Raw genomic sequence first — 26,001 nt, 5'->3', positions numbered from 1 at the left:
ACCAGCAGGCCAAAATGGAAAGAGGCTAATGCAGGATCCAATATGGCAGCTGTTAAGTGGTTGAACCAAGAAGACTCCTGGTTTCCTGGTTTTAGCTGTGTCAGAGAGAAACTGTGGTTGGGGTACAGCATAGTTCTTGGTTGGCGCATGTCCAGCGCCACATGAGGGTCATGCTGTTTGGCTCAGCTTGGCTCAGTGTTAAAGGATACTCTTCCTGTCGCTCCATAGTGAAGGATGAGGTTGCATGAAATGGGTGTGAAATTCCAACCATGGTAATATATGATACATTGACTTTGGTTATAAAATGCTTAAAAGTTAGTGGTTGGTGGCAGTGGCTTGGTAAAGTAAGTAATTTAGCAATTTGGATGAACTATCACTGTAAGTGCTGACTTCAGGGCGGTGTGTATTTTTTTCCTTTTTATGGGTAAGGGTAGGATAGAGGAAGGATTCTAGATCTGAATTTAATTGTACCTTGAACAGTTCTCAATCATGTCTGGTATCAGTCTAACCTTATTATCACTGTTGAGCAATATGACTGGTCTCCAGTTGACTCGTTATGGTGTATGGATTACTGTACATTCAGACAGCTCAATGTTTGGCCAGATGTTTGTCTGGAACTCTGGACAGGACATTTTCCATCATCTCCGGAAATGTTACAGGTAGTAAAGGATCATCTACAGAAGACCCAGAACTCCTACAATGATATTGTAGACGCATAAGCTGAATTTCAGTCAGTGACGCATTTTAGGTCAGATGGCTGTCGAAGGCTTGTTTGACTTTGAAAGTGCATACTTCCTATAAATTGGAGAAAAATATTTGTGAAAATATCCGATGTTAAGAGGACTGATTCACGAGGAGCTAGTGGTTTTTACTGCTCTGGAAATAGCTTGAGATAAACAGCTGGTTGGTTTTATACGGTCAGTCCAGCTTGTGTAACTTTGTAGCTGTGGAGGAAGGATAGGGTGGGTGAAAAGAACTGTGAAGAAGAACTGATTTTAAGTGGTTTCGCCGACTCATACACATTTTTGGGTCAGATTAATGCATTAATGCATTCTAAATCTATGGTCATACTATAACTATGGGGACTTTCCTTGTGAAAAGGGGGAGGGGTGTGAGCACAACACACCTATTGATTACACCATCACCATCACGCACACACACACATACCCTTCAACCTCCACACACACCCAGTCAACGATGTCATCGTTCACCCAAACACAGTACATTTTACGGCCCATTTTAAGGCGTGAGGCTTCCACTCGCATCCTCTCATCAGACCTCTTCATGCTTTAATCAGGGCAGCCATAACACGTGTGGCCGAGGAGGTCGGCCTCAATCTAATACCACACCACACATGGGAAAGGGAAGGTCTTTACTGTTTAAGTGCCTGGTTGGCAGACACCCTTCAACCACACTCTAGTTTCTGACGTCGTGGGCAAAGACGTCAAGAAGCAATGAGGGCCCAGAAGCAGAAGGGTTCATTTTGATTCAATCCGGGAGTGGGACTTGTACTGTAACTAGTACAATGATGATGCCTTATATACATGTTGATGTAGTTGATGATTTCTGATTCTTTATAGCGGCAAAGTAAGTTTACTGTTACAGCACACTGGGCACAGACGTCAATTCAACATCTATTCCACGTTGGTTCAACATAATTTAATTGAAATGATGTGGAAACAACGTTGATTCAACCAGTGTGTGCCCAGTGGGGGGTATCCAAAACAAGTGTTGAAATTAACCTGATGAAGCTACAGGCAACTGCCAAAATATAGTAAATATCAACATAAAGTGTCTTAATAGGGCGTTGAGCCACTATGAGCCAGAACAGCTTCAACGCACCTTGGCATAAATTCTACAACTGTCTAACTGTTGGAGGGATGCGACACCATTATTCCATAAAATATTCCATCATTTGGTGTATTGTTGATGGTGGTGGAAAGGCGTTACTCCAGAATCTCCAGTGTACAGTTGGGTTGAGCTCTGATGACTAAGACATGGAATATGGTTTAAATCATTTTCATGATCATCAAACACTTCAGTGAAACACTCGTTCCCTGCGGATGGGAGCATTGTCATCCTATGGGGCATAGCCATGGTAGCCAAAATGATGGCCTGCCCAGCATTTTTATACATGACCCTAAGTATGATGGGATGTTAATTAATTGCTTTATTAACTCGGGAACCACAGCTGTGTGGAAGTACCTGCTTTCAATATACTTTGTATCCCTAATTCAATTGAGTGTTAACATTATTTTGGCAATTACCTGTACTGTACATGTGTTGTTCCTTTATGCACCTTACAATGAAATAAATGAAATAGAATGAAGCTAAGGCCGGTTGTCTTCTTTAGTGTGATGTTCTTTACTTTTTTTGACACCTAGTTGGATACCTAGTTGGATACCTAGTGAGATACCTAGTTAGATACCTAGTTGGATAGATAGTTGGATACCTAGTTGGATACCTAGTTGGATACCTAGTTAGATACCTAGTTAGATACCTAGTTAGATACCTAGTTGGATAGATAGTTAGATACCTAGTTGGATACCTAGTTGGATACCTAGTGAGATACCTAGTTAGATACCTAGTTGGATAGATAGTTGGATACCTAGTTGGATACCTAGTTGGATACCTAGTTAGATACCTAGTTAGATACCTAGTTGGATACCTAGTTGGATACCTAGTTAGATACCTAGTTAGATACCTAGTTAGATACCTAGTTGGATAGATAGTTAGATACCTAGTTGGATACCTAGTTGGATACCTAGTGAGATACCTAGTGAGATACCTAGTGAGATACCTAGTGAGATACCTAGTTGGATAAATAGTTGGATACCTAGTTGGATACCTAGTTGGATACCTAGTTAGATACCTAGTTGGATACCTAGTTGGATACCTAGTTGGATACCTAGTGAGATACCTAGTTAGATACCTAGTTGGATACCTAGTTGGATAGATAGTTGGATACCTAATTGGATAGATAGTTGGATACCTAGTTGGATACCTAGTTGGATACCTAGTTAGATACCTAGTTGGATACCTAGTTGGATACCTAGTTAGATACCTAGTTGGATAAATAGTTGGATACCTAGTTGGATACCTAGTTGGATACCTAGTTAGATACCTAGTTGGATACCTAGTTGGATACCTAGTGAGATACCTAGTTAGATACCTAGTTGGATACCTAGTTGGATAAATAGTTGGATACCTAGTTGGATACCTAGTTGGATACCTAGTTAGATACCTAGTTGGATAAATAGTTGGATACCTAGTGAGATACCTAGTTGGATAAATAGTTGGATACCTAGTTGGATAAATAGTTGGATACCTAGTTGGATAGATAGTTGGATACCTAGTTGGATACCTAGTTGGATACCTAGTTGGATACCTAGTTGGATACCTAGTTGGATACCTAGTTGGATAGATAGTTAGATACCTAGTTGGATACCTAGTTGGATACCTAGTTGGATACCTAGTTGGATACCTAGTTGGATAAATAGTTGGATACCTAGTTGGATACCTAGTTGGATACCTAGTTGGATAGATAGTTGGATACCTAGTTGGATACCTAGTTAGATACCTAGTTAGGTACCTAGTTAGATACCTAGTTAGATACCTAGTTAGATACCTAGTTGGATACCTAGTTAGATACCTAGTTAGATACCTAGTTGGATAGATAGTTGGATACCTAGTTGGATACCTAGTTAGATACCTAGTTAGGTACCTAGTTAGATACCTAGTTAGATACCTAGTTGGATAGATAGTTAGATACCTAGTTGGATAGATAGTTAGATACCTAGTTGGATACCTAGTTAGATACCTAGTTAGGTACCTAGTTAGATACCTAGTTAGATACCTAGTTGGATAGATAGTTAGATACCTAGTTGGATAGATAGTTGGATACCTAGACCTAGTTAGATACCTAGTACCTAGTTGGAGTTAGATAGTTAGATACCTAGTTGGATACCTAGTTAGATACCTAGTTAGATACCTAGTTAGTTAGATACCTAGTTAGATTAGATACCTAGTTAGATACCTAGTTAGATACCTAGTTGGATAGATTGTTAGATACCTAGTTGGTTAGATACCTAGTTAGATACCTAGTTGGATACCTAGTTAGATAGATAGTTAGATACCTAGTTAGATACCTAGTTAGATACCTAGTTAGATACCTAGTTGGATAGATAGTTAGATACCTAGTTGGATACCTAGTTGGATACCTAGTTGGATACCTAGTTGGATACCTAGTTAGATAGATAGTTAGATACCTAGTTAGATACCTAGTTAGATACCTAGTTAGATACCTAGTTAGATACCTAGTTGGATAGATAGTTAGATACCTAGTTGGATACCTAGTTGGATACCTAGTTGGATACCTAGTTAGATACCTAGTTGGATACCTAGTTGGATACCTAGTTGGATACCTAGTTAGATACCTAGTTAGATACCTAGTTGGATACCTAGTTAGATACATAGTTGGATACCTAGTTGGATAGATAGTTGGATACTTAGTTGGATACCTAGTAGTAACTACTGAGCACTTGCTGTCTATCTTTGTTTGGGCTTACTAGTACTGATGCCTGTCTTTAAGATTGTCCCGCTCTCAACTCTAAACTCTGTCGATCTCCACACTGATAAAGAGAGGCCTCTTTCTCTGAGACTAAGCTCTGAGTTTATAACAGTGCATTTCTAATGAAGGGTTTGCCAGTGAAAGTAAACCTGTGTTCTCTCATATTTCCCCCAAGTCATTACCAGACCCCTTAGGGCAACCATGAGGGCAGTACCCTAACCTTAACCCAACCATGAGGGCAGTACCCTAACCCAACTGAGGGCAGTACCCTAACATTAACCCAACCATGAGAGCAGTACCATAACCCTAACCCAACCGTGAGAGCAGTACCCTAACATTAACCCAACCATGAGGGCAGTACCATAACCCTAACCCAACCATGAGGGCAGTACCCTAACCCTAACCCAACCATGAGAGCAGTACCATAACCCTAACCCAACCATGAGGGCAGTACCCTAACCCAACCATGAGGGCAGTACCCTAACCCTAACCCAACCATGAGAGCAGTACCCTAACATTAACCCAACCATGAGGGCAGTACCCTAACATTAACCCAACCATGAGAGCAGTACCCTAACCCAACCATGAGGGCAGTACCCTAACCCTAACCCAACCATGAGAGCAGTACCATAACCCTAACCCAACCATGAGGGCAGTACCCTAACCTTGACCCAACCATGAGGGCAGTACCCTAACATTAACCCAACCATGAGAGCAGTATCATAACCCTAACCCAACCGTCAGGGCAGTACCTTAACCCTAACCCAACCATGAGAGCAGTACCCTAACATTAACCCAACCATGAGGGCAGTACCCTAACATTAACCCAACCATGAGAGCAGTACCATAACCCTAACCCAACCATGAGGGCAGTATCCTAACCTTAACCCAACCATGAGAGCGGTACCATAACACTAACCCAACTATGAGGGCAGTACCCTAACATTAACCCAACCATGAGGGCAGTACCTTATCCCTAAACCAACTATGAGGGCAGTACCCTAACATTAACCCAACTATGAGAGCAGTACCCTAACCCTAACCCAACCATGAGAGCAGTACCCTAACCCTAACCCAACCATGCGAGCAGTACCATAACCCTAACCCAACCATGAGGGCAGTACCCTAACCCAACCATGAGGGCAGTACCATAACCCTAACCCAACCGTGAGGGCAGTACCTTATCCCTAACCCAACTATGAGGGCAGTACCCTAACATTAACCCAACTATGAGAGCAGTACCCTAACCCTAACCCAACCATGAGAGCAGTACCCTAACCCTAACCCAACCATGCGAGCAGTACCATAACCCTAACCCAACCATGAGAGCAGTACCCTAACCCAACTATGAGGGCAGTACCCTAACCCTAACCCAACCATGAGAGCAGTACCATAACCCAACTATGAGGGCAGTACCCTAACCCTAACCCAACCATGAGAGCAGTACCCTAACCCTAACCCAACCATGAGAGCAGTACCCTAACCCAACTATGAGGGCAGTACCCTAACCCTAACCCAACCATGAGAGCAGTACCATAACCCTAACCCAACTATGAGGGCAGTACCCTAACATTAACCCAACCATGAGAGCAGTACCATAACCCTAACCCAACCGTGAGGGCAGTACCTTAACCCTAACCCAACTATGAGGGCAGTACCCTAACCCTAACCCAACCATGAGGGCAGTACCCTAACCCAACCATGAGGGCAGTACCATAACCCTAACCCAACCGTGAGGGCAGTACCTTATCCCTAACCCAACTATGAGGGCAGTACCCTAACATTAACCCAACTATGAGAGCAGTACCCTAACCCTAACCCAACCATGAGAGCAGTACCCTAACCCTAACCCAACCATGAGAGCAGTACCATAACCCTAACCCAACCATGAGAGCAGTACCCTAACCCAACTATGAGGGCAGTACCCTAACCCTAACCCAACCATGAGAGCAGTACCATAACCCTAACCCAACCATGAGAGCAGTACCCTAACCCTAACCCAACCATGAGAGCAGTACCCTAACCCAACTATGAGGGCAGTACCCTAACCCTAACCCAACCATGAGAGCAGTACCATAACCCTAACCCAACTATGAGGGCAGTACCCTAACATTAACCCAACCATGAGAGCAGTACCATAACCCTAACCCAACCGTGAGGGCAGTACCTTAACCCTAACCCAACTATGAGGGCAGTACCCTAACCCTAACCCAACCATGAGGGCAGTACCCTAACCCAACCATGAGGGCAGTACCCTAACCCTACCATAAGGGAAGTTCCCTTACGAGTACTGCCGTAATCGTAGAAACATAGAAACGTGTTTCACAGAAGATGAAAGACAACTAGAATAAACACGTGGTTACAGAGAGAATGTGAGTTTCCTCCAGTTCAGCAGAGAACCTATGTTTGAGATGCAAGAGAAAGCTGGGTCGTGTTCATTTGGCACCAAACAGCAGAAAACAGACTGAAACAGGGAGGCATTACCTGGACTTGTCCAATGAGAAATTATTATTTTTGTTTTCTGTTGCTATTGTGCTCGCAAATGAACAGGACCCTGTTGAAACTGATAAAAGGAGGGTTAAAGATGTGTGACTCCACTCAGCTACTCAGATTTTTAATAGGAGTGGTCTTGAGTGTGGTAGGCTGGTAGGATCCCCCTTCCCCACAGATGGTTAACTTCCTGGGTTAATGGTGAAACACAACCTAAAGTTATCAACCTCAACACTCATTTGGGGACAGTATGTTTGTTTTGGTCAAGTGACTTAACGGAGAGACATCAATGAAGCGCAGGGTTTCATTTGACCCAGATGTTTACAATAGCTTTGGCTGAGGCGATTGTTGGTGAAGTGCTCCTCCAGCACAGCTGCCTGTCCAAAACTGAAAACAGGTGTGTGCCTGAAATAAATCGTAGTAACGCACAACTGGCAAGGAGAGATGATTGACCTCAATGTGAGGTAATAAATCAAAACAATCTCTGATTAAATCAGCTTGAGGAACAGGTTGTGGATGGCTGGTGGTTTCTGGCTTTGTTTTGTGGTCTCTTAGCAGTCAACTAATTTTCGATGTATTTGAATACCTCAATGACCTGGATATTAGGAGCTTTTGGAGATTTTAAAGTCCTATATTTACAGTATGTTCTGAGCCTTCTTCTAAAATACATACTTACAAACTAACACACTCACTTACTGAATACAACGCTAAAATCAGCCCTTTTTATATTTCCTAGTTTAAATATTACATTCTCTCTCTCTTATTTCTCTCTCAGCGTGTGACAGCAACCACTGGGGTCCCCACTGCAGTAACCGCTGCCAGTGTCAGAACAGTGCACTGTGTAACCCCATCACGGGCGCCTGTATCTGCCAGCCCGGGTACAGGGGCTGGCGCTGCGAAGAGGTCTGCGAGGCGGGCACCTATGGCAACGGGTGCCAACAGAAGTGCCTGTGCCAAAATGGAGCAGCGTGCCACCACGTGACCGGGGAGTGCAAGTGTTCACCCGGATACACCGGTGCCTTGTGAGTCATCAGAGACACGCACACATGCACGCACTCGGGAAAAAGAAAAAAAAAACACAAACACACACTATGTACACTACCAGTCAAAAGAGTTTTTCTTTATTTGTACTATTTTCTACATTGTAGAAATCAAAACTATGAAATAACACATATGGAATCATGTAGTAACCAAAAAAAGTGTATATAATATTTTATATTTGAGATTCTTCAAATAGCCACAGCCTTGAAGGAGTTTCCACATATGCTGAGCACTTGTTGGCTGCTTTTCCTTCACTCTGCGGTCCGACTCATCGCAAACCATCTCAATTTGGTTGAGGTCGGGGGATTGCGGAGGCCAGGTCATCTGATGTGACTTTTGCTACTGCACTTGATGGAACTTTCAGAGAGTGGACTGTCGTTTCTCTTTGCTTCTTCTCTTTGCCATCATATGGATTAGATTTTTTACCAAATAGGGCTATCTTCTGTATACCACCACCCCACCCCCCTTGTCACAACACAATTGATTGGCTCAAACGCATTAAGAAGGAAAGAATCTCCACAAATGCACTTTTAAGAAGGGTACACCTGTTAATTAAAATGCATTCCAGGTGACTACCTCATGAAGATGGTTGAGAGAATGCCAAGAGGGTGTAAAGCTGTCACCAAGGTGAAGGGTGGCTATTTGTGCAACGCTCGTCGTCGGTGGAAGGAAGAGTGGCCCAAAGCTCAGCGTGGAAAGTGTTCATGATATTTATTTACAAAAAACACTCAAACAAAAATAACAAATCCAGACTGGGAACCGTCGCTGCAGGCTCCGGACTGGGGACCGTCGCTGGAGGCTCCGTGCCCTGGATTTTCACTGCAGGCTCCGGGCCATGGATCATCACTGGAGGCTTCGTGCCATGGATCATCACTACAGGCTCCTGTATGTGGAGCCGGAACAGGTCTCACCGGCCTGAGGAGACGTACTGGAAGCCTGGTGCGTGGAGCTGCCACAGGGGTTACCAGGCTGGGGAGACATACTGGAGGCCTGGTAGGAGAAACCGGAACAGGATACACTGGGCCGTGGAGGCGCATTAGAGGTCTCGAGTGTAGAGCTGGCACAACCCGTCCTGGCTGGATGCCCACTTCCGCCCGGCAAATGCCGGCCTGTGAATGCTCACTGGAGACACCGTGCGCATCACCGCATAACACGGTGCCTGACCAGTCACACGCTCCCCACGGTAAGCACGGGGTGTTGGCTCAGGTCTAAACCCTACCTCTGCCAATCTCCCTGTGTGTCCCCCCCACACAATTTTTGGCGGGGCTGCCTCTCGTGCTTCTGTCGTTGAGCTAACTCTTCGTATAGTCGCTGTTCCCCTCTCGCTGCCTCTCGTGCTTCCGTCGTTGAGCTAACTCTTCCTATAGTCTCCGTTCTGCTCTCGCTGCCTCTCGTGCTTCCGTCGTTGAGCTAACTCTTCGTTTAGTCGCCGTTCCGCTCTCGCTGCCTCTCGTGCTTCCGTCGTTGAGCTAACTCTTCGTATAGTCGCCGTTCCGCTCTCGCTGCCTCTCGTGCTTCCGTCGTTGAGCTAACTCTTCGTATAGTCTCCGTTCTGCTCTCGCTGCCTCTCGTGCTTCCGTCGTTGCGCTAACTCTTCCTATAGTCTCCGTTCTGCTCTCGCTGCCTCTCGTGCTTCCGTCGTTGCGCTAACTCTTCCTATAGTCTCCGTTCTGCTCTCGCTGCCTCTCGTGCTTCCGTCGTTGAGCTAACTCTTCGTATAGTCGCCGTTCTGCTCTCGCTGCCTCTCGTGCTTCAGTCGTTGAGCTAACTCTTCGTATAGTCGCCGTTCCCCTCTCGCTGCCTCTCGCGCTTCCGTCGTTGCGCTAACTCTTCCTATAGTCTCCGTTCTGCTCTCGCTGCCTCTCGTGCTTCTGTCGTTGAGCTAACTCTTCGTATAGTCGCCACTCTGCTCTCGCTGCCTCTCGTGCTTCCGTCGTTGAGCTAACTCTTCGTATAGTCTCCGTTCCGCTCTCGCTGCCTCTCGTGCTTCCGTCGTTGAGCTAACTCTTCGTATAGTCGCCGTTCCGCTCTCGCTGCCTCTCGTCCTTCCGTCGTTGAGCTAACTCTTCGTATAGTCTCCGTTCTGCTCTCGCTGCCTCTCGTGCTTCCGTCGTTGAGCTAACTCTTCCTATAGTCTCTTCTGCTCTCGCTGCCTATAGTCGCTAACTCTTCCTCCGTCTCCTCGCTGCCTCTCGTGCGTCTGTCGTTGAGCTAACCGTTCTGCTCTCGCTGCCTCTCGTGCTTCAGTCGTTGAGCTAACTCCGTTCCGCTCTCGCTGCCTCTCGTGCTTCAGTCGTTGAGCTAACTCTTCCTATAGTCTCCGTTCCGCTCTCGCTGCCTCTCGTGCTTCTGTCGTTGAGCTAACTCTTCGTATAGTCGCCGTTCTCCGCTCTCGCTGCCTCTCGTCCTTCCGTCGTTGAGCTAACTCTTCGTATAGTCTCCGCTCTCCGCTCTCGCTGAGCTAACTCTCGTATAGTCGCGTTCCGCTCCGCTGCCTCTCGTCGTTGAGCTAACTCTTCGTATAGTCTCCGTTCCGCTCTCGCTGCCTCTCGTGCTTCCGTCGTTGAGCTAACTCTTCGTATAGTCGCCGTTCCTGCTCTCGCTGCCTCTCGTGCGTCTGTCGTTGAGCTAACTCTTCGTATAGTCGCCGTTCTGCTCTCGCTGCCTCCATCTGCTCCCTTGGACGGCGTTCCTCCCGGACCGTGTCCAGGGTCCTTTTCCCTCCAGGGTTTCCTTCCATGTCCAGTCCTCCTGGCCACGCTGCTTGGTCCTTCTGTGGTGGGGTGTTCTGTAACGCTCGTCGTCGGTGGAAGGAAGAGTGGACCAAAGTGCAGCGTGGAAAGTGTTCATGATATTTATTTACAAGAAACACTCAAACAAAAATAACAAATCCAAAAACGAAAGCGAACAGTTCCGTCAGGCACAGACACTAAACAGAAAATAACACCCCACAAAACCCAAAGGGAAAATCACAACTTATATATGATCCCCAATCAGAGACAACGATAGACAGCTGCCTCTGAATGGGAACCACACTCGGCAAAACAACAAAGAAATAGAAAACATAGATTTTCCCACCCGAGTCACACCCTGACCTAACCAAACATAGAGAATAAATAAGGATCTCTAAGGTCAGGGTGTGACAATTTGAACAATCTCAAATATATGTTTAAAACTTTTTGGTTACTACATGATTCCATTTGTGTTATTTCAAAGTGAAAACATCAAAACTATTAGTCTACAATGTAGAAAATAGTAAAAATAAAGAAAAACCCTTGAATGAGTAGGTGTTCTAAAACTTATGTAGTGTACGTGAACCTGCTAGTTTCTGACAACGGTGGCTAGGGTGCTTCAAGACAAAAAAAGGTTTGAAAGAGATGTTCTTGTGAAAGACATAATTTCAGAATTTGTATTATAATGAATTAATCAGTCCCTTTTTGTTTCTGACTCTGTCATTTCTTCAAGTCTGTAAGGATAGATTTCATGTTTCTCCTCTTGTCCTATAGTTGTGAGGACCTGTGCCCACCAGGGAAGCATGGACAGCAGTGTGAGGAGAGATGCCCTTGCCAGAATGGAGGAGTGTGCCACCATGTCACTGGAGAGTGCTCCTGCCCCGCTGGATGGATGGTATACACACACATAAATTATGTTTGATAGTCTCATGCATTACTGTATGTTATCATATTGACATTTACAGTAATATAACGTCATAATATAATGGTACTGCAAGGAGTCGATAGCTACAACCCCATGTACATCACAGCAGGTTGGTGGCATATTAATTGGGGAGGACAGCTCATAATAATGGAGCAGAATCAGTGGAATGGTATCAAATACATCAAAAACATGGTTTCTATGTGTTTTATTCCATTCTCTCCGTTCCAGACATTATTATGAGCCGTCCTCCCCTCAGCTGCCTCCACATTGTGCATATCCTCTTTTTGCATCATATGTATTGACATGTGTTATGGGATATTGATATAATGGCCTACATATTGTATTTACTCTGGGATGTTGATATTGTGCTGACACATTCAATGTTCTGTGTGTGTTTAGGGTACAGTGTGTGGCCAGCCGTGTCCGGAGGGGCGCTTCGGGAGGAACTGTTCCCAGGAGTGTCAGTGTCACAACGGGGGGATGTGTGTATCCTCCAGCGGACAGTGTCTGTGCAGTCCAGGCTACACCGGAGAACGGTAAGACAGGCTGGACCAGGCCAAACCAAACTGAGCCATGCCAAACTATGAAATGGCAGGCTTTTTTTAGTGATTTATAATATTTTATTTCACATTGTAAGAAAGTTGAGGTAAAATAACAAACACAAACCCTGGATTGAGAAATCACCCTCCCCTTCACCTCCCCCAAAAGGGAAGAAATAGAATAAACATTATTTTGACATGACATTACACTAAATGGTCTAATTCAGTAAAACTCAGTAAAACAGTTTGTCTAGGATCCACTCTTTTGCCAGGTCAGTGTCATTCTAGTCGAGTCATGTGGTCAAGGAAAAACTCCTAACCCTAGCCTAGTCCTAGTCCAACCCTAGCCTAGTCCATGGACCCTAGCCTAGTCCTAGTCCAACCCTAGCCTAGTCCATGGACCCTAGCCTAGTCCTAGTCCAACCCTAGCCTAGTCCATGGACCCTAGCCTAGTCCTAGTCCAACCCTAGCCTAGTCCATGGACCCTAGCCTAGTCCTAGTCCAACCCTAGCCTAGTCCATGGACCCTAGCCTAGTCCAACCCTAGCCTAGTCCATGGACCCTAGCCTAGTCCTAGTCCAACCCTAGCCTAGTCCTAGTCCAACCCTAGCCTAGTCCATGGACCCTAGCCTAGTCCTAGTCCAACCCTAGCCTAGTCCTAGTCCAACCCTAGCCTAGTCCATGGACCCTAGCCTAGTCCTAGTCCAACCCTAGCCTAGTCCTAGTCCAACCCTAGCCTAGTCCTAGTCCAACCCTAGCCTAGTCCTAGTCCATGGACCCTAGCCTAGTCCTAGTCCATGGACCCTAGCCTAGTCCTAGTCCAACCCTAGCCTAGTCCTAGTCCAACCCTAGCCTAGTCCTAGTCCATGGACCCTAGCCTAGTCCTAGTCCATGGACCCTAGCCTAGTCCTAGCCTAGCCTAGTCCTAGTCCAAGTCCTAGTCCATGGACCCTAGCCTAGTCCTAGTCCAACCCTAGCCTAGTCCTAGTGCAACCCTAGCCTAGTCCTAGTCCAACCCTAGCCTAGTCCTAGTCCAACCCTAGCCTAGTCCTAGTCCAACCCTAGCCTAGTCCTAGTCCATGGACCCTAGCCTAGTCCTAGTCCAACCCTAGCCTAGTCCTAGTCCAACCCTAGCCTAGTCCTAGTCCAACCCTAGCCTAGTCCTAGTCCAACCCTAGCCTAGTCCTAGTCCAACCCTAGCCTAGTCCTAGTCCATGGACCCTAGCCTAGTCCTAGTCCAACCCTAGCCTAGTCCTAGTCCAACCCTAGCCTAGTCCTAGTCCAACCCTAGCCTAGTCCTAGTCCATGGACCCTAGCCTAGTCCTAGTCCAACCCTAGCCTAGTCCTAGTCCAACCCTAGCCTAGTCCTAGTCCATGGACCCTAGCCTAGTCCTAGTCCAACCCTAGCCTAGTCCTAGTCCAACCCTAGCCTAGTCCTAGTCCAACCCTAGCCTAGTCCTAGTCCAACCCTAGCCTAGTCCTAGTCCAACCCTAGCCTAGTCCTAGTCCAACCCTAGCCTAGTCCTAGTCCAACCCTAGCCTAGTCCATGGATATCTGTTCATGCCTATTTCCCCATTTTTGCAAAGCAGAATATATTTGAAATGCAGGCAACAGGCTATCACATACAACTATAATGTCATAAACAAACACTGCAGAAGTAATCCCTTGGTTGTATACATTAGTCAGCGATGGCTGAATTGGAATTCAATGGTAAGTGTCATCTTTGACCTATATTAAGTCTATATATGTTAGTGGGACTATAGCATACCATCTGTTGCTACTGTAGCGGTCCCATTGATCCCTCCAGACCAATAACAAGGTCAGGGGGAGAGAGAGAGCGAGACGGAGAGAGAGAGAGCAGCAGGCAAGGTCAAGCAATTAACTGGTGATGCCAACTGTACTTAATAGGGCTTGGAAAAATATAAATACCCACTGGACAAATGAGGTGCACACGTTATCCCAGCATCCTAACAGTAATATTGTCCGTCTTTAGCAATTAGGGTAAAATCAAGTACAAACAGTTTGACATGAAGGAATAAAGTAGTCTAGATTGCTCTTATCTCAAACATACCTGTGATGTAATGTGATTTGATATTGGATCATCAGATATGATACATGTATTATCAGGACTTCCAATTTTAGATATTAACCTGATTACATGAGATTTAAAAGTAATAATATACACTACTGTTCAAAAGTTTGGGGTCACTTCGAAATGTATTTGTTTTCGGGAAGAAAAGCTCATTTTGTTGTCCATTAAAATAACATCAAATTGATCAGAAATACAGTGTAGACATTGTTAATGTTGTAAATGACTATTGTAGCTGGAAACGGACGATTTTGTTATTGAATATCTACATAGGCGTACAGAGGCCCATTATCAGCAACCATCACTCCTGTGTTCCAACGGCATGTTGTGTTAGCTAATCCAAGTTTATCATTTTAAAAGGCTAATTGGTCATTAGAAAACCCTTTTGCAATTATGTTAGCACAGCTGAAAACTGTTGTCTGATTAAAGAATAAATAAAAAACTGGCCTTCTTTAGACTAGTTGAGTATCTGGAGCATCAGCATTTGTGGGTTCGATTACAGGCTCAAAATAGCCAGAAACAAAGAACTTTCACCTGAAACTTGTCAGTCTATTCTTGTTCTGAGAAATTAAGGCTATTCCATGCGAGAAATTGCCAAGAAACTGAAGATCTCGTACAACGCTGTGTACTACTCCCTTCACAGAACAGTGCAAAATGGCTCTAACCAGAATAGAAAGAGGAGTGGGAGGCCCCGGTGCACAACTTAGCAAGATGACAAGTACATTAGAGTGTCTAGTTTGAGAAACAGACGCCTCACAAGTCCTCAACTGGCAGTTTCACAAAACAACCCACAAAACACCAGTCTCAAAGTCAACAGTGAAGAGGCGACTCCGGGATGCTGGCCTTCTAGGCAATGATGCAAAGAAAAAGCCATATCTCAGACTGGCCAATAAAATAAAATATTAAGATGGGCAAAATAACACAGACACTGGACAGTGGATGGACAGACACATTTAAGTTTGAGGTGTTCGGATAACAAAGAAGAACATTTGTGAGACGCAGAAAAAATGAAAAGATGCTAGAGGAGTGCTTGACGCCATCTGTCAAACATGGTGGAGGCAATGTGATGGTATGGGGGTGCTTTGGTCTTGGTAAATTGGGAGATTTGTACAGGGTAAAAGGGATCTTGAAGAAGGAAGGATATCACTCCATTTTGCAACGCCATGCCATACCCTGTGGACGGCCCTTAATAGGTGCCAATTTCCTGCTACGACAGGACAATGACCCAAAGCACAGCTTCAAACTACTGTATGCAAGAACTATTTAAGAATCTCAACACTATTGAGCTGTTGTAGGAGCAGCTTGACCGTATACGTGTAAGAAGTGCCCATCAAGCCAATCCAACTTGTGGGAGGTGAAATTTCTTCAGATTACCTCAACATATTGACAACTAGAATGCTAACGGTCTGCAAGGCTGTAATTGCTGCAAATGGAGGATTCTTTGACGAAAGCCAAGTTTGAAGGATACAATTATTATTTCAATTAAAAACCATTATTTATAACCTTGTCAACGTCTTCACTGTATTTCCTATTAATTTTGCAACTCATTTCATGCATGTTTTCATGGTAAACAAGGACATTTCTAAGTGACCCCAAACTTTTGAACGGTAGTGTATATACTGTATATATGCACTAATCCATATCATGTGGGGATCCTGTGTGGCTCAGTTGGTGAAGCAAGAAGCTTGAAATTCCAGCATTGTGGGTTCAATTCACATGGGGGACCAGCACAGTAAAAATTTTACAAAAATATCCACCCAATACTGTAAGTAGTAAGCACGTTTTTTTAAGTGGAATTCCTTACTAAATACAGTGCATTTGAAAACTATTCAGACAGCTTGACTTTTTCCACATTTTCTTACATTACAGCCTTATTCTAAAATGTATTTGATAGTTTTTTTCCTCATCAATCTACCCATAATACCCCCAATGTTTACAAATGTAAAAATAAAAAAAAAACTTGAAATGTCATAGTTTTCAGACCCTTTTCTCAGTACTTTGTTGAAGCACCTTTGGCAGCGATTACAACCACGAGTCTTCTTGGGTATTACGCTACAAGCTTGTCACACTTGTATTTGGGGAATTTCTCCCATTCTTCTCTAAAGACCCTCTCAAGCGCTGTCAGGCTGGATGAGGAGCGTCGCTGCAAAGCCATTTTCAGATATCTTGAGAGATATTCGATCGGGTTCAAGGCCAGACTCTGGCTGGGCCACATTCAGAGACTTGTCCCAAAGCCACTCCGGGTTGTCTTGGCTGTGAGCTTAGGGTCGTTATCCTGTTGGAAGGTGAACCTTCGCCCCAGTTTGAGGTCCTGAGTGCATTGGAGCAGGTTTTCATCAAAGATCTCTTCATCTTTCCCTCGATCATGCCTAGTCTCCCATTCCCTGCTGCTGACACCACCATGCTTCATCATACAGATGGTGCCAGGTTTTCTCCAGACATAACGCTTGGCATTCAGGCCAAAGAGTTCAATCTTGGTTTCATCAGACCAGAGAATCTTGTTTCCCATGGTCAGAGAGTCCTCCAAGCAGGTTGTCATGTGGTTGTCATGTGCATTTTGCTGAGGAGTGGCTTCCGTCTGGCCGCTCTACCATAAAGGCCTGATTGGTGGAGTGCTGCAGAGATGGTTGTCCTTCTAGAAGGTTCTCCAATCTCACAGAAGAACTCTGGAGCACTGTCAGAGTGACCATCGGGTTCTTGGTCACCTCCCTGTCCAAAGTCATTCTCCCCCGATTGCTCAGTTTGGCCGGGAGGCCAGCTCTAGGAAGAGTCTTGGTGGTTCCAAACTAATTCCATTTCGGAATGATATCGGCCACTGTGTTCTTGGGGACCTTCAATGCTGCAAAACTGTTTTGGTACCCTTCCCCAGATCTGTGCCTCGACACAATCCTGTCTCGGAGCTCTAAGGACAATTCCTACAATCTCATGGCTTGTTTTTGCTCTGACATGCACTGACAACTGTGGGACCTTATATAGACTGGTGTGTGCCTTTCCAAATCATGTCCAATCCATTGAATTTAGCACAGGTGGACTCCGATCAAGTTGTATATACATCTTAAGGATGATCAATGGAAACAGGATGCACTTGAGCTCAATTTTGAGTCTCATAGCAAAGAGTCTGAATAGTTATGTAAATAAGGTATTTCTGTTATTTATTTTTAATAAATTTGCAAAAAATTCTAGAAACCTATTTTTGCTTTGTCATTATGGGGTATTTTGTGTGAGGAAAACAAAATAATTTCATCAATTTAATCCAATAAGGCTGTAACGTAACAAAATGTGGAAAAAGTCAAGGGGTCTGAATACTTTCGGAAGGTACTGTATATGATTTTTTTGTGTGTGCGTTGCACGTTTTAGCTAATAAAACAACCCTTATGACCAAAATAAAAATGTGGAAAAACTTTCTAGCCTTATCCCAGTTCCATCTCCCTGTCCTCCTCTTATCCCAGATCTAAACCCCATCTCCCTGTCCCCCTTTTTACAGTGTTTTATGTCCAACAATAAAAACCTTTTTTTTTGCACAGAAAACTCGGGGGGCCAAATAAAATGATCTGTGGGCTGAAAGGTGGGGAACCCTGACATAGGTGTGTGTGTGTGTGTGTGTGTGTGTGTGTGTGTGTGTGTGTGTGTGTGTGTGTGTGTGTGTGTGTGTGTGTGTGTGTGTGTGTGTGTGTGTGTGTGTGTGTGTGTGTGTGTGTGTGTGTGTGTGTGTGTGTGTGTGTGTGTGTGTGTGTGTGTGTGTGTGTGTGGACAGTCTGGTTGCGGGGAGGATGAAGGGAGCGGAAGGAAGTGAATGGGAATTTGTGTCTGTGTGTGTGTGTGATCACAGGGGTGTGGATCTCTTCCAGACCAGTATGATGCGTGTGGTCTGTCTGCTTCTTGTCAGGCTGGCTGCAGCCAGTGACCTGGGATGCCTGAGGAAGCTGTGGGGGAGAGACCATAGAAATATAATTCATAGAAAGAGAGACCCTCCCATGCACTACTGCCGCTTGAGGCTTCTGTCGGCTCCTCCTAAGAGGATGAAGCGCTGGTCATGCGTCCCAAATGGCATCCTATTCCCTTTATAGCGCACTACATTTGACCAGGGCTTCAATTGGGTTCACTATATAGGCAACAGGGTGCCATTCGGGCCAAACCGTCTAGGACAGTAAATCTTCCTTGTATCCTCTTTTCCTTGAAAGCACTATGAGGAAAGTGTGCTTAGCTAGTACTTTCACAACAACTATACATGATTGTATGGACACAATCAAACAAGCAACTGTGACCTCAGAAGACCTGGGTTGAAATTGTACTTGTTTTCTTTAAAATGCTTTGAGCGTTTGATCGAGTCTGTTTGGAGTTCCAGATGGTTGGCTGTGGATTGTACTTTTGGGACTATTCCATTGCTCCCATTGTACCAGGCAAGCTCAATCAAGCTACACTCTTAAAAAAAATGGGTTCCAAAACAGTTCTTCGGCTGTCCCCATAGGAGAACCATTTTTGGTTCCAGGGAGAACCCTTTTTGGTTCCACATAAAATCTTCTGTAGAAAGGGTCCTACATGGAACCCAAAAGTGTTCTTCAAAGGGTTCTCCCATAGAGACGTACAAAGAATCATTTCACATTCTAGATAGCATGTTTTCTCTAAGAGTATAGTTCAAAGTTTAGAGCAATGAATCATGCTCCAATCAGAGGTTTTTGGTTCCTGCAACAGAGTAGGACTTTGTCCATATAATTAACATTATCAGAGAGGGACGCACCATATACTTAGCCAGCCCAGTGAACCTACAGGAATAGCACTGCAAGTGAGCTTTTATGAGTTAATAAGGGTTTGAGGGAAACCAGACGTCATGGCAAAACCTCGGTACTGTATACCATGCCACTGCCTGTGGTTCTGCCTGCCTAGCCACACCCTGCTGGAAACCCAGTCTAGGCCATGCTAGTTCAATGATGGAGGGATGGAAACCCAGTCTAGGCCATGCTAGTTCAATGATGGAGGGATGGAAACCCAGTCTAGGCCATGCTAGTTAATTGATGGAGGGATGGACACCCAGACTAGGCCATGCTAGTTAATTGATGGAGGGATGGACACCCAGACGAGGCCATGCTAGTTCAATGATGGAGGGATGGAAACCCAGTCTAGGCCATGCTAGTTAATTGATGGAGGGATGGACACCCAGACTAGGCCATGCTAGTTAATTGATGGAGGGATGGACACCCAGACGAGGCCATGCTAGTTCAATGATGGAGGGATGGAAACCCAGTCTAGGCCATGCTAGTTAATTGATGGAGGGATGGACACCCAGACTAGGCCATGCTAGTTCAATGATGGAGGGATGGTATCCCAGTCTAGGCCATGCTAGTTCAATGATATAGGAATGGAAACCCAGTCTAGGCCATGCTAGTTCAATGATGTAGGGATGGAAACCCAGTCTAGGCCATGCTAGTTCAATGATGTAGGGATGGAAACCCAGTCTAGGCCATGCTAGTTCAATGATGGAGGGATGGTATCCCAGTCTAGGCCATGCTAGTTCAATGATGTAGGGATGGAAACCCAGTCTAGGCCATGCTAGTTCAATGATGTAGGGATGGAAACCCAGTCTAGGCCATGCTAGTTCAATGAAGGATGGCTGGAAACCCAGATTACGCCAGTTCAATGATGGAGGGATGGAAACCCAGACTAGGCCGTGCCAGTTCAATGAAGGATGGCTGGAAACCCAGATTACGCCAGTTCAATGATGGAGGGATGGAAACCCAGACTAGGCCATGCTAGTTAATTGATGGAGGGATGGACACCCAGACTAGGCCACTCTAGTTCAACGATGGAGGGATGGAAACCTAGACTAGACCATGCTAGTTAATTGATGGAAGGATGGACACCCAGACTAGGCCACTCTAGTTCAATGATGGAGGGATGGAAACCCAGTCTAGGCCATGCTAGTTAATTGATGGAGGGATGGACACCCAGACTAGGCCATGCAAGTTCAATGATGGAGGGATGGAAACCCAGTCTAGGCCATGCTAGTTAATTGATGGAGGGATGGAAACCCAGACTAGGCCATGCTAGTTCAATGATGGAGGGATGGTATCCCAGTCTAGGCCATGCTAGTTCAATGATGTAGGGATGGAAACCCAGACTAGGCCATGCTAGTTCAATGATGGAGGGATGGAAACCCAGACTAGGCCATGCTAGTTCAATGAAGGATGGCTGGAAACCCAGATTACACCAGTTCAATGATGGAGGGATGGAAACCCAGACTAGACCATGCTAGTTAATTGATGGAGGGATGGACACCCAGACTAGGCCACTCTAGTTCAATGATGGAGGGATGGAAACCCAGTCTAGGCCATGCTAGTTCAATGATGGAGGGATGGATACCCAGACCAGGCCATGCTAGTTCAATGATGGAGGGATGGAAACCCAGACTAGGCCATGCCAGTTCAATGAAGGATGGCTGGAAACCCAGACTAGGCCACTCTAGTTCAATGATGGAGAGATGGAAACCCAGTCTAAACCATGCTAGTTAATTGATGGAGGGATGGACACCCAGACTAGGCCATGCTAGTTCAATGATGGAGGGATGGTATCCCAGTCTAGGCCATGCTAGTTCAATGATGTAGGGATGGAAACCCAGTCTAGGCCATGCTAGTTCAATGATGGAGGGATGGAAACCCAGTCTAGGCCATGCTAGTTCAATGATGTAGGGATGGACATCCAGACTAGGCCATGCTAGTTAATTGATGGAGGGATGGACACCCAGACTAGGCCACTCTAGTTCAATGATGGAGGGATGGAAATCCAGTCTAGGCCATGCTAGTTAATTGATGGAGGGATGGACACCCAGACTAGGCCATGCTAGTTCAATGATGGAGGGATGGAAACCCAGACTAGGCCATGCTAGTTCAATGAAGGATGGCTGGAAACCCAGATTACACCAGTTCAATGATGGAGGGATGGAAACCCAGACTAGACCATTCTAGTTAATGGATGGAGGGATGGACACCCAGACTAGGCCACTCTAGTTCAATTATGGAGGGATGGAAACCCAGTCTAGGCCATGCTAGTTCAATGATGGAGGGATGGAAACCCAGACTAGGCCATGCTAGTTAATTGATGGAGGGATGGAAACCCAGTCTAGGCCATGCTAGTTCAATGATGGAGGGATGGAAACCCAGACTAGGCCATGCTAGTTCAATGATGGAGGGATGGAAACCCAGACTAGGCCATGCTAGTTCAATGATGGAGGGATGGAAACCCAGTTTAGGCCATGCTAGTTCAATGATGGAGGGATGGAAACCCAGACTAGGCCATGCTAGTTCAATGATGGAGGGATGGAAACCCAGACTAGGCCATGCCAGTTCAATGAAGGATGGCTGGAAACCCAGACTAGGCCACTCTAGTTCAATGATGGAGGGATGGAAACCCAGTCTAAACCATGCTAGTTCAATGATGGAGGGATGCAAACCCAGACTAGGCCATGCTAGTTCAATGATGGAGGGATGGAAACCCAGACTAGGCCATGCCAGTTCAATGAAGGATGTCTGGAAACTCAGATTACGCCAGTTCAATCATGGAGGGATGGAAACCCAGACTAGACCATGCTAGTTAATTGATGGAGGGATGGACACCCAAACTAGGCCACTCTAGTTCAATGACGGTGGGATGGAAAACCAGTCTAGACCATGCTAGTTAATTGATGGAGGGATGGACACCCAGACTAGGCCACTCTAGTTAATTGATGGAGGGATGGACACCCAGACTAGGCCATGCTAGTTAATTGATGTAGGGATGGAAACCCAGTCTAGGCCATGCTAGTTAATTGATGGAGGGATGGACACCCAGACTAGGCCATGCTAGTTAATTGATGGAGGGATGGAAACCCAGTCTAGGCCATGCTAGTTCAATGATGGAGGGATGGAAACCCAGACTAGGCCATGCTAGTTCAATGATGGAGGGATGGACACCCAGACTAGGCCATGCTAGTTCAATGATGGAGGGATGGAAACCCAGACTAGGCCATGCTAGTTCAATGAAGGATGGCTGGAAACCCAGATTACACCAGTTCAATGATGGAGGGATGGAAACCCAGACTAGACCATTCTAGTTAATTGATGGAGGGATGGACACCCAGTCTAGGCCACTCTAGTTAATTGATGGAGGGATGGACACCCAGACTAGGCCATGCTAGTTAATTGATGTAGGGATGGAAACCCAGTCTAGGCCATGCTAGTTAATTGATGGAGGGATGGACACCCAGACTAGGCCATGCTAGTTAATTGATGGAGGGATGGACACCCAGACTAGGCCATGCTAGTTAATTGATGGAGGGATGGAAACCCAGTCTAGGCCATGCTAGTTCAATGATGGAGGGATGGAAACCCAGACTAGGCCATGCTAGTTCAATGATGGAGGGATGGACACCCAGACTAGGCCATGCTAGTTCAATGATGGAGGGATGGACACCCGGACTAGGCCATGCTAGTTCAATGATGGAGGGATGGAAACCCAGTCTAGGCCATGCTAGTTCAATGATGGAGGGATGGAAACCCAGACTAGGCCATGCTAGTTAATTGATGGAGGGATGGAAACCCAGTCTAGGCCATGCTAGTTCAATGATGGAGGGATGGAAACCCAAACTAGGCCATGCTAGTTCAATGATGGAGGGATGGAAACCCAGACTAGGCCATGCTAGTTCAATGATGGAGGGATGGAAACCCAGTTTAGGCCATGCTAGTTCAATGATGGAGGGATGGAAACCCAGACTAGGCCATGCTAGTTCAATGATGGAGGGATGGAAACCCAGACTAGGCCATGCCAGTTCAATGAAGGATGGCTGGAAACCCAGACTAGGCCACTCTAGTTCAATGATGGAGGGATGGAAACCCAGTCTAAACCATGCTAGTTCAATGATGGAGGGATGCAAACCCAGACTAGGCCATGCTAGTTCAATGATGGAGGGATGGAAACCCAGACTAGGCCATGCCAGTTCAATGAAGGATGTCTGGAAACTCAGATTACGCCAGTTCAATGATGGAGGGATGGAAACCCAGACTAGACCATGCTAGTTAATTGATGGAGGGATGGACACCCAAACTAGGCCACTCTAGTTCAATGACGGTGGGATGGAAAACCAGTCTAGACCATGCTAGTTAATTGATGGAGGGATGGACACCCAGACTAGGCCACTCTAGTTAATTGATGGAGGGATGGACACCCAGACTAGGCCATGCTAGTTAATTGATGTAGGGATGGAAACCCAGTCTAGGCCATGCTAGTTAATTGATGGAGGGATGGACACCCAGACTAGGCCATGCTAGTTAATTGATGGAGGGATGGAAACCCAGTCTAGGCCATGCTAGTTCAATGATGGAGGGATGGAAACCCAGACTAGGCCATGCTAGTTCAATGATGGAGGGATGGACACCCAGACTAGGCCATGCTAGTTCAATGATGGATGGTAGTGTAGTGTTTTGGGGGTAAAGGGGGTGGATGGGTATTGTTTGTGTGTGTGTGTGTGTGTGTGTGTGTGTGTGTGTGTGTGTGTGTGTGTGTGTGTGTGTGTGTGTGTGTGTGTGTGTGTGTGTGTGTGTGTGTGTGTGTGTGTGTGTGTGTGTGTGTGTGTGTGTGTGTGTGTGTGTGTGTGTGTGTGTGTGTGTGTTTGTCAACTCAGGAGGGCTCTACACACATCTGGCTAGGGTATCTTAAGATCAATAAACTAACTGTAAGTCGTTCTGAATGCTAAAAAACTCCATTTCAATGTAATGTTAATGGTTGGGTGGGGAGGTAGGGAGGGATGAGGCGATGTGTGTTATTTTGTGGAGTTAAGTGAGTGGGTGTAGTGACTTGACAGGTCAACTGGCAATTTATTGCAATAGTAAATTGCAATAAATTCCATTAAGTATACAGTCGTGGCCAAAGGTTTTGAGAATTACACAAATATTAATTTTCACAAAGTCTGCTGCCTCAGTTTGTATGATGGCAATTTGAATATACTCCAGATGTTACGAAGAGTGATCAGATGAATTGCAATTAATTGCAAAGTCCCTCTTGGCCATGCAAATGAACTGAATCCCCCAAAAACATTTCCACTGCATTTAAGCCCTTCCACAAAAGGACCAGTGGACATCATGTCAGTGATTCTCTCGTTAACACAGGTGTGAGTGTTGACGAGGACAAGGCTGGAGATCACTCTGGCATGCTTATTGAGTTCGAATAACAGACTGGAAGTTTCAAAAGGAGGGTGGTGCTTGGAATCATTGTTCTTCCCATGCAGACCATGGAAACCATGTGTAGACCATGGAAACCATGTAGACCATGGAAACCATGTTTAGACCATGGAAACCATGTAGACCATGGAAATCATGTGTAGACAATGGTAACCATGGAAATCATGTAGACCAGGGAAACCATGTGTAGACCATGGAAACTATGGAAACCATGCAGACCATGGAAACCTTGTGTAGAGCATGGAAACTATGGAAACCATGTAGACCATGGAAACTATGGAAGCCATGTAGACCATGGAAACTATGAAAACCATGTAGACCATGGAAACTATGGAAACCATGTGTAGACCATCGAAACTATGGAAACCATGTAGACCATGGAAACTATGGAAACCATGTGTAGACCATGGAAACTATGGAAACCATGTAGACCATGGAAACTATGGAAACCATGTGTAGACCATGGAAACTATGGAAACCATGTAGACCATGGAAACCATGTTGACCAAATAATGTAGACCATGGAAACCATGTGTAGACCATGGAAACTATGGACACCATGCAGACCATGGAAACCTTGTGTAGACCATGTGAACCATGTGTAGACCATGGAAACCATGTTTAGACCATGGAGACCATGTGTGGACAATGGAAACCATATTGACCATGGAAACCATGTAGACCATGGAAACCATGTAGACCATGTGTAGACCATGGAAACCATGTAGACTATGGAAACCATGTGTAGACCATGGAAATCATGTGTAGACCTTGGAAACCATGTAGATAATGGAAACCATGGAAACCATGTAGACCATGGAAACCATGTGTAATCCATGGAAACCATGTGTAGACCATGGAAACCATGTGTAGACAATGGAAACCATGTGTAGATAATGAAAACCATGTGTAGACCATGGAAACCATGTGTAGACCATGGAAACCATGTGTAGACCATGGAAACTATGTAGATAATGGAAGCCATGTAGACCATGGAAACAATGGGTAGACAATGGAAACCATGTGTAGACCATGGAAACCATGTGTAATCCATGGAAACCATGTGTAAACACTCTTGTAAAAACGATACACTTCTTTTTAGAAACCACACTTTGTTACCATATGAAACACACACGTTTCACATTACTATACTCTGTTTGCACGAGTTACACTCTGCTGTGATAAACCCAAAACACATTTAGCACTTCTACTTCCCTATGATTAGAGTAGGCTACTATCAACAAAGTACAAATATAATGTAAATTCACCAAACACTACACAAGACCAATGTTGCAGACTGAAGAAACTCATTCATTTCTCAACACGCCCAAAATGTTGACATGGAGATTCATAATACTGTAACCAAAGGTCACTTTACATATTGTAAGTTCAAAATAATAAATAACTAGA

The 26,001-nt window shown here is 45.3% G+C and overlaps 1 protein-coding gene across 3 annotated transcripts in view; it reads left to right on the top strand.

Moving 5' to 3' along the window:
* megf10 (multiple EGF-like-domains 10) overlaps positions 1-26,001 on the top strand; it is a 106,113-nt gene that overhangs the window by 41,850 nt on the left and 38,262 nt on the right. For all 3 annotated transcript variants that reach the window (XM_046290494.1, XM_046290493.1, XM_046290495.1), the window contains exons 6-8: positions 7,836-8,082; positions 11,608-11,728; positions 12,158-12,294. In XM_046290494.1, the coding sequence (XP_046146450.1) occupies positions 7,836-8,082; positions 11,608-11,728; positions 12,158-12,294 (505 nt within the window). The remainder of the gene's footprint in view (positions 1-7,835; positions 8,083-11,607; positions 11,729-12,157; positions 12,295-26,001) is intronic.

The sequence above is a fragment of the Oncorhynchus gorbuscha genome, linkage group LG11, assembly GCF_021184085.1.
Source record: "Oncorhynchus gorbuscha isolate QuinsamMale2020 ecotype Even-year linkage group LG11, OgorEven_v1.0, whole genome shotgun sequence".
Lineage (NCBI taxonomy): Eukaryota > Metazoa > Chordata > Actinopteri > Salmoniformes > Salmonidae > Oncorhynchus > Oncorhynchus gorbuscha.
The sequence above is the reverse complement of the archived record's forward strand: the minus strand, read 5'-3'. Positions and strand labels throughout refer to the sequence as shown.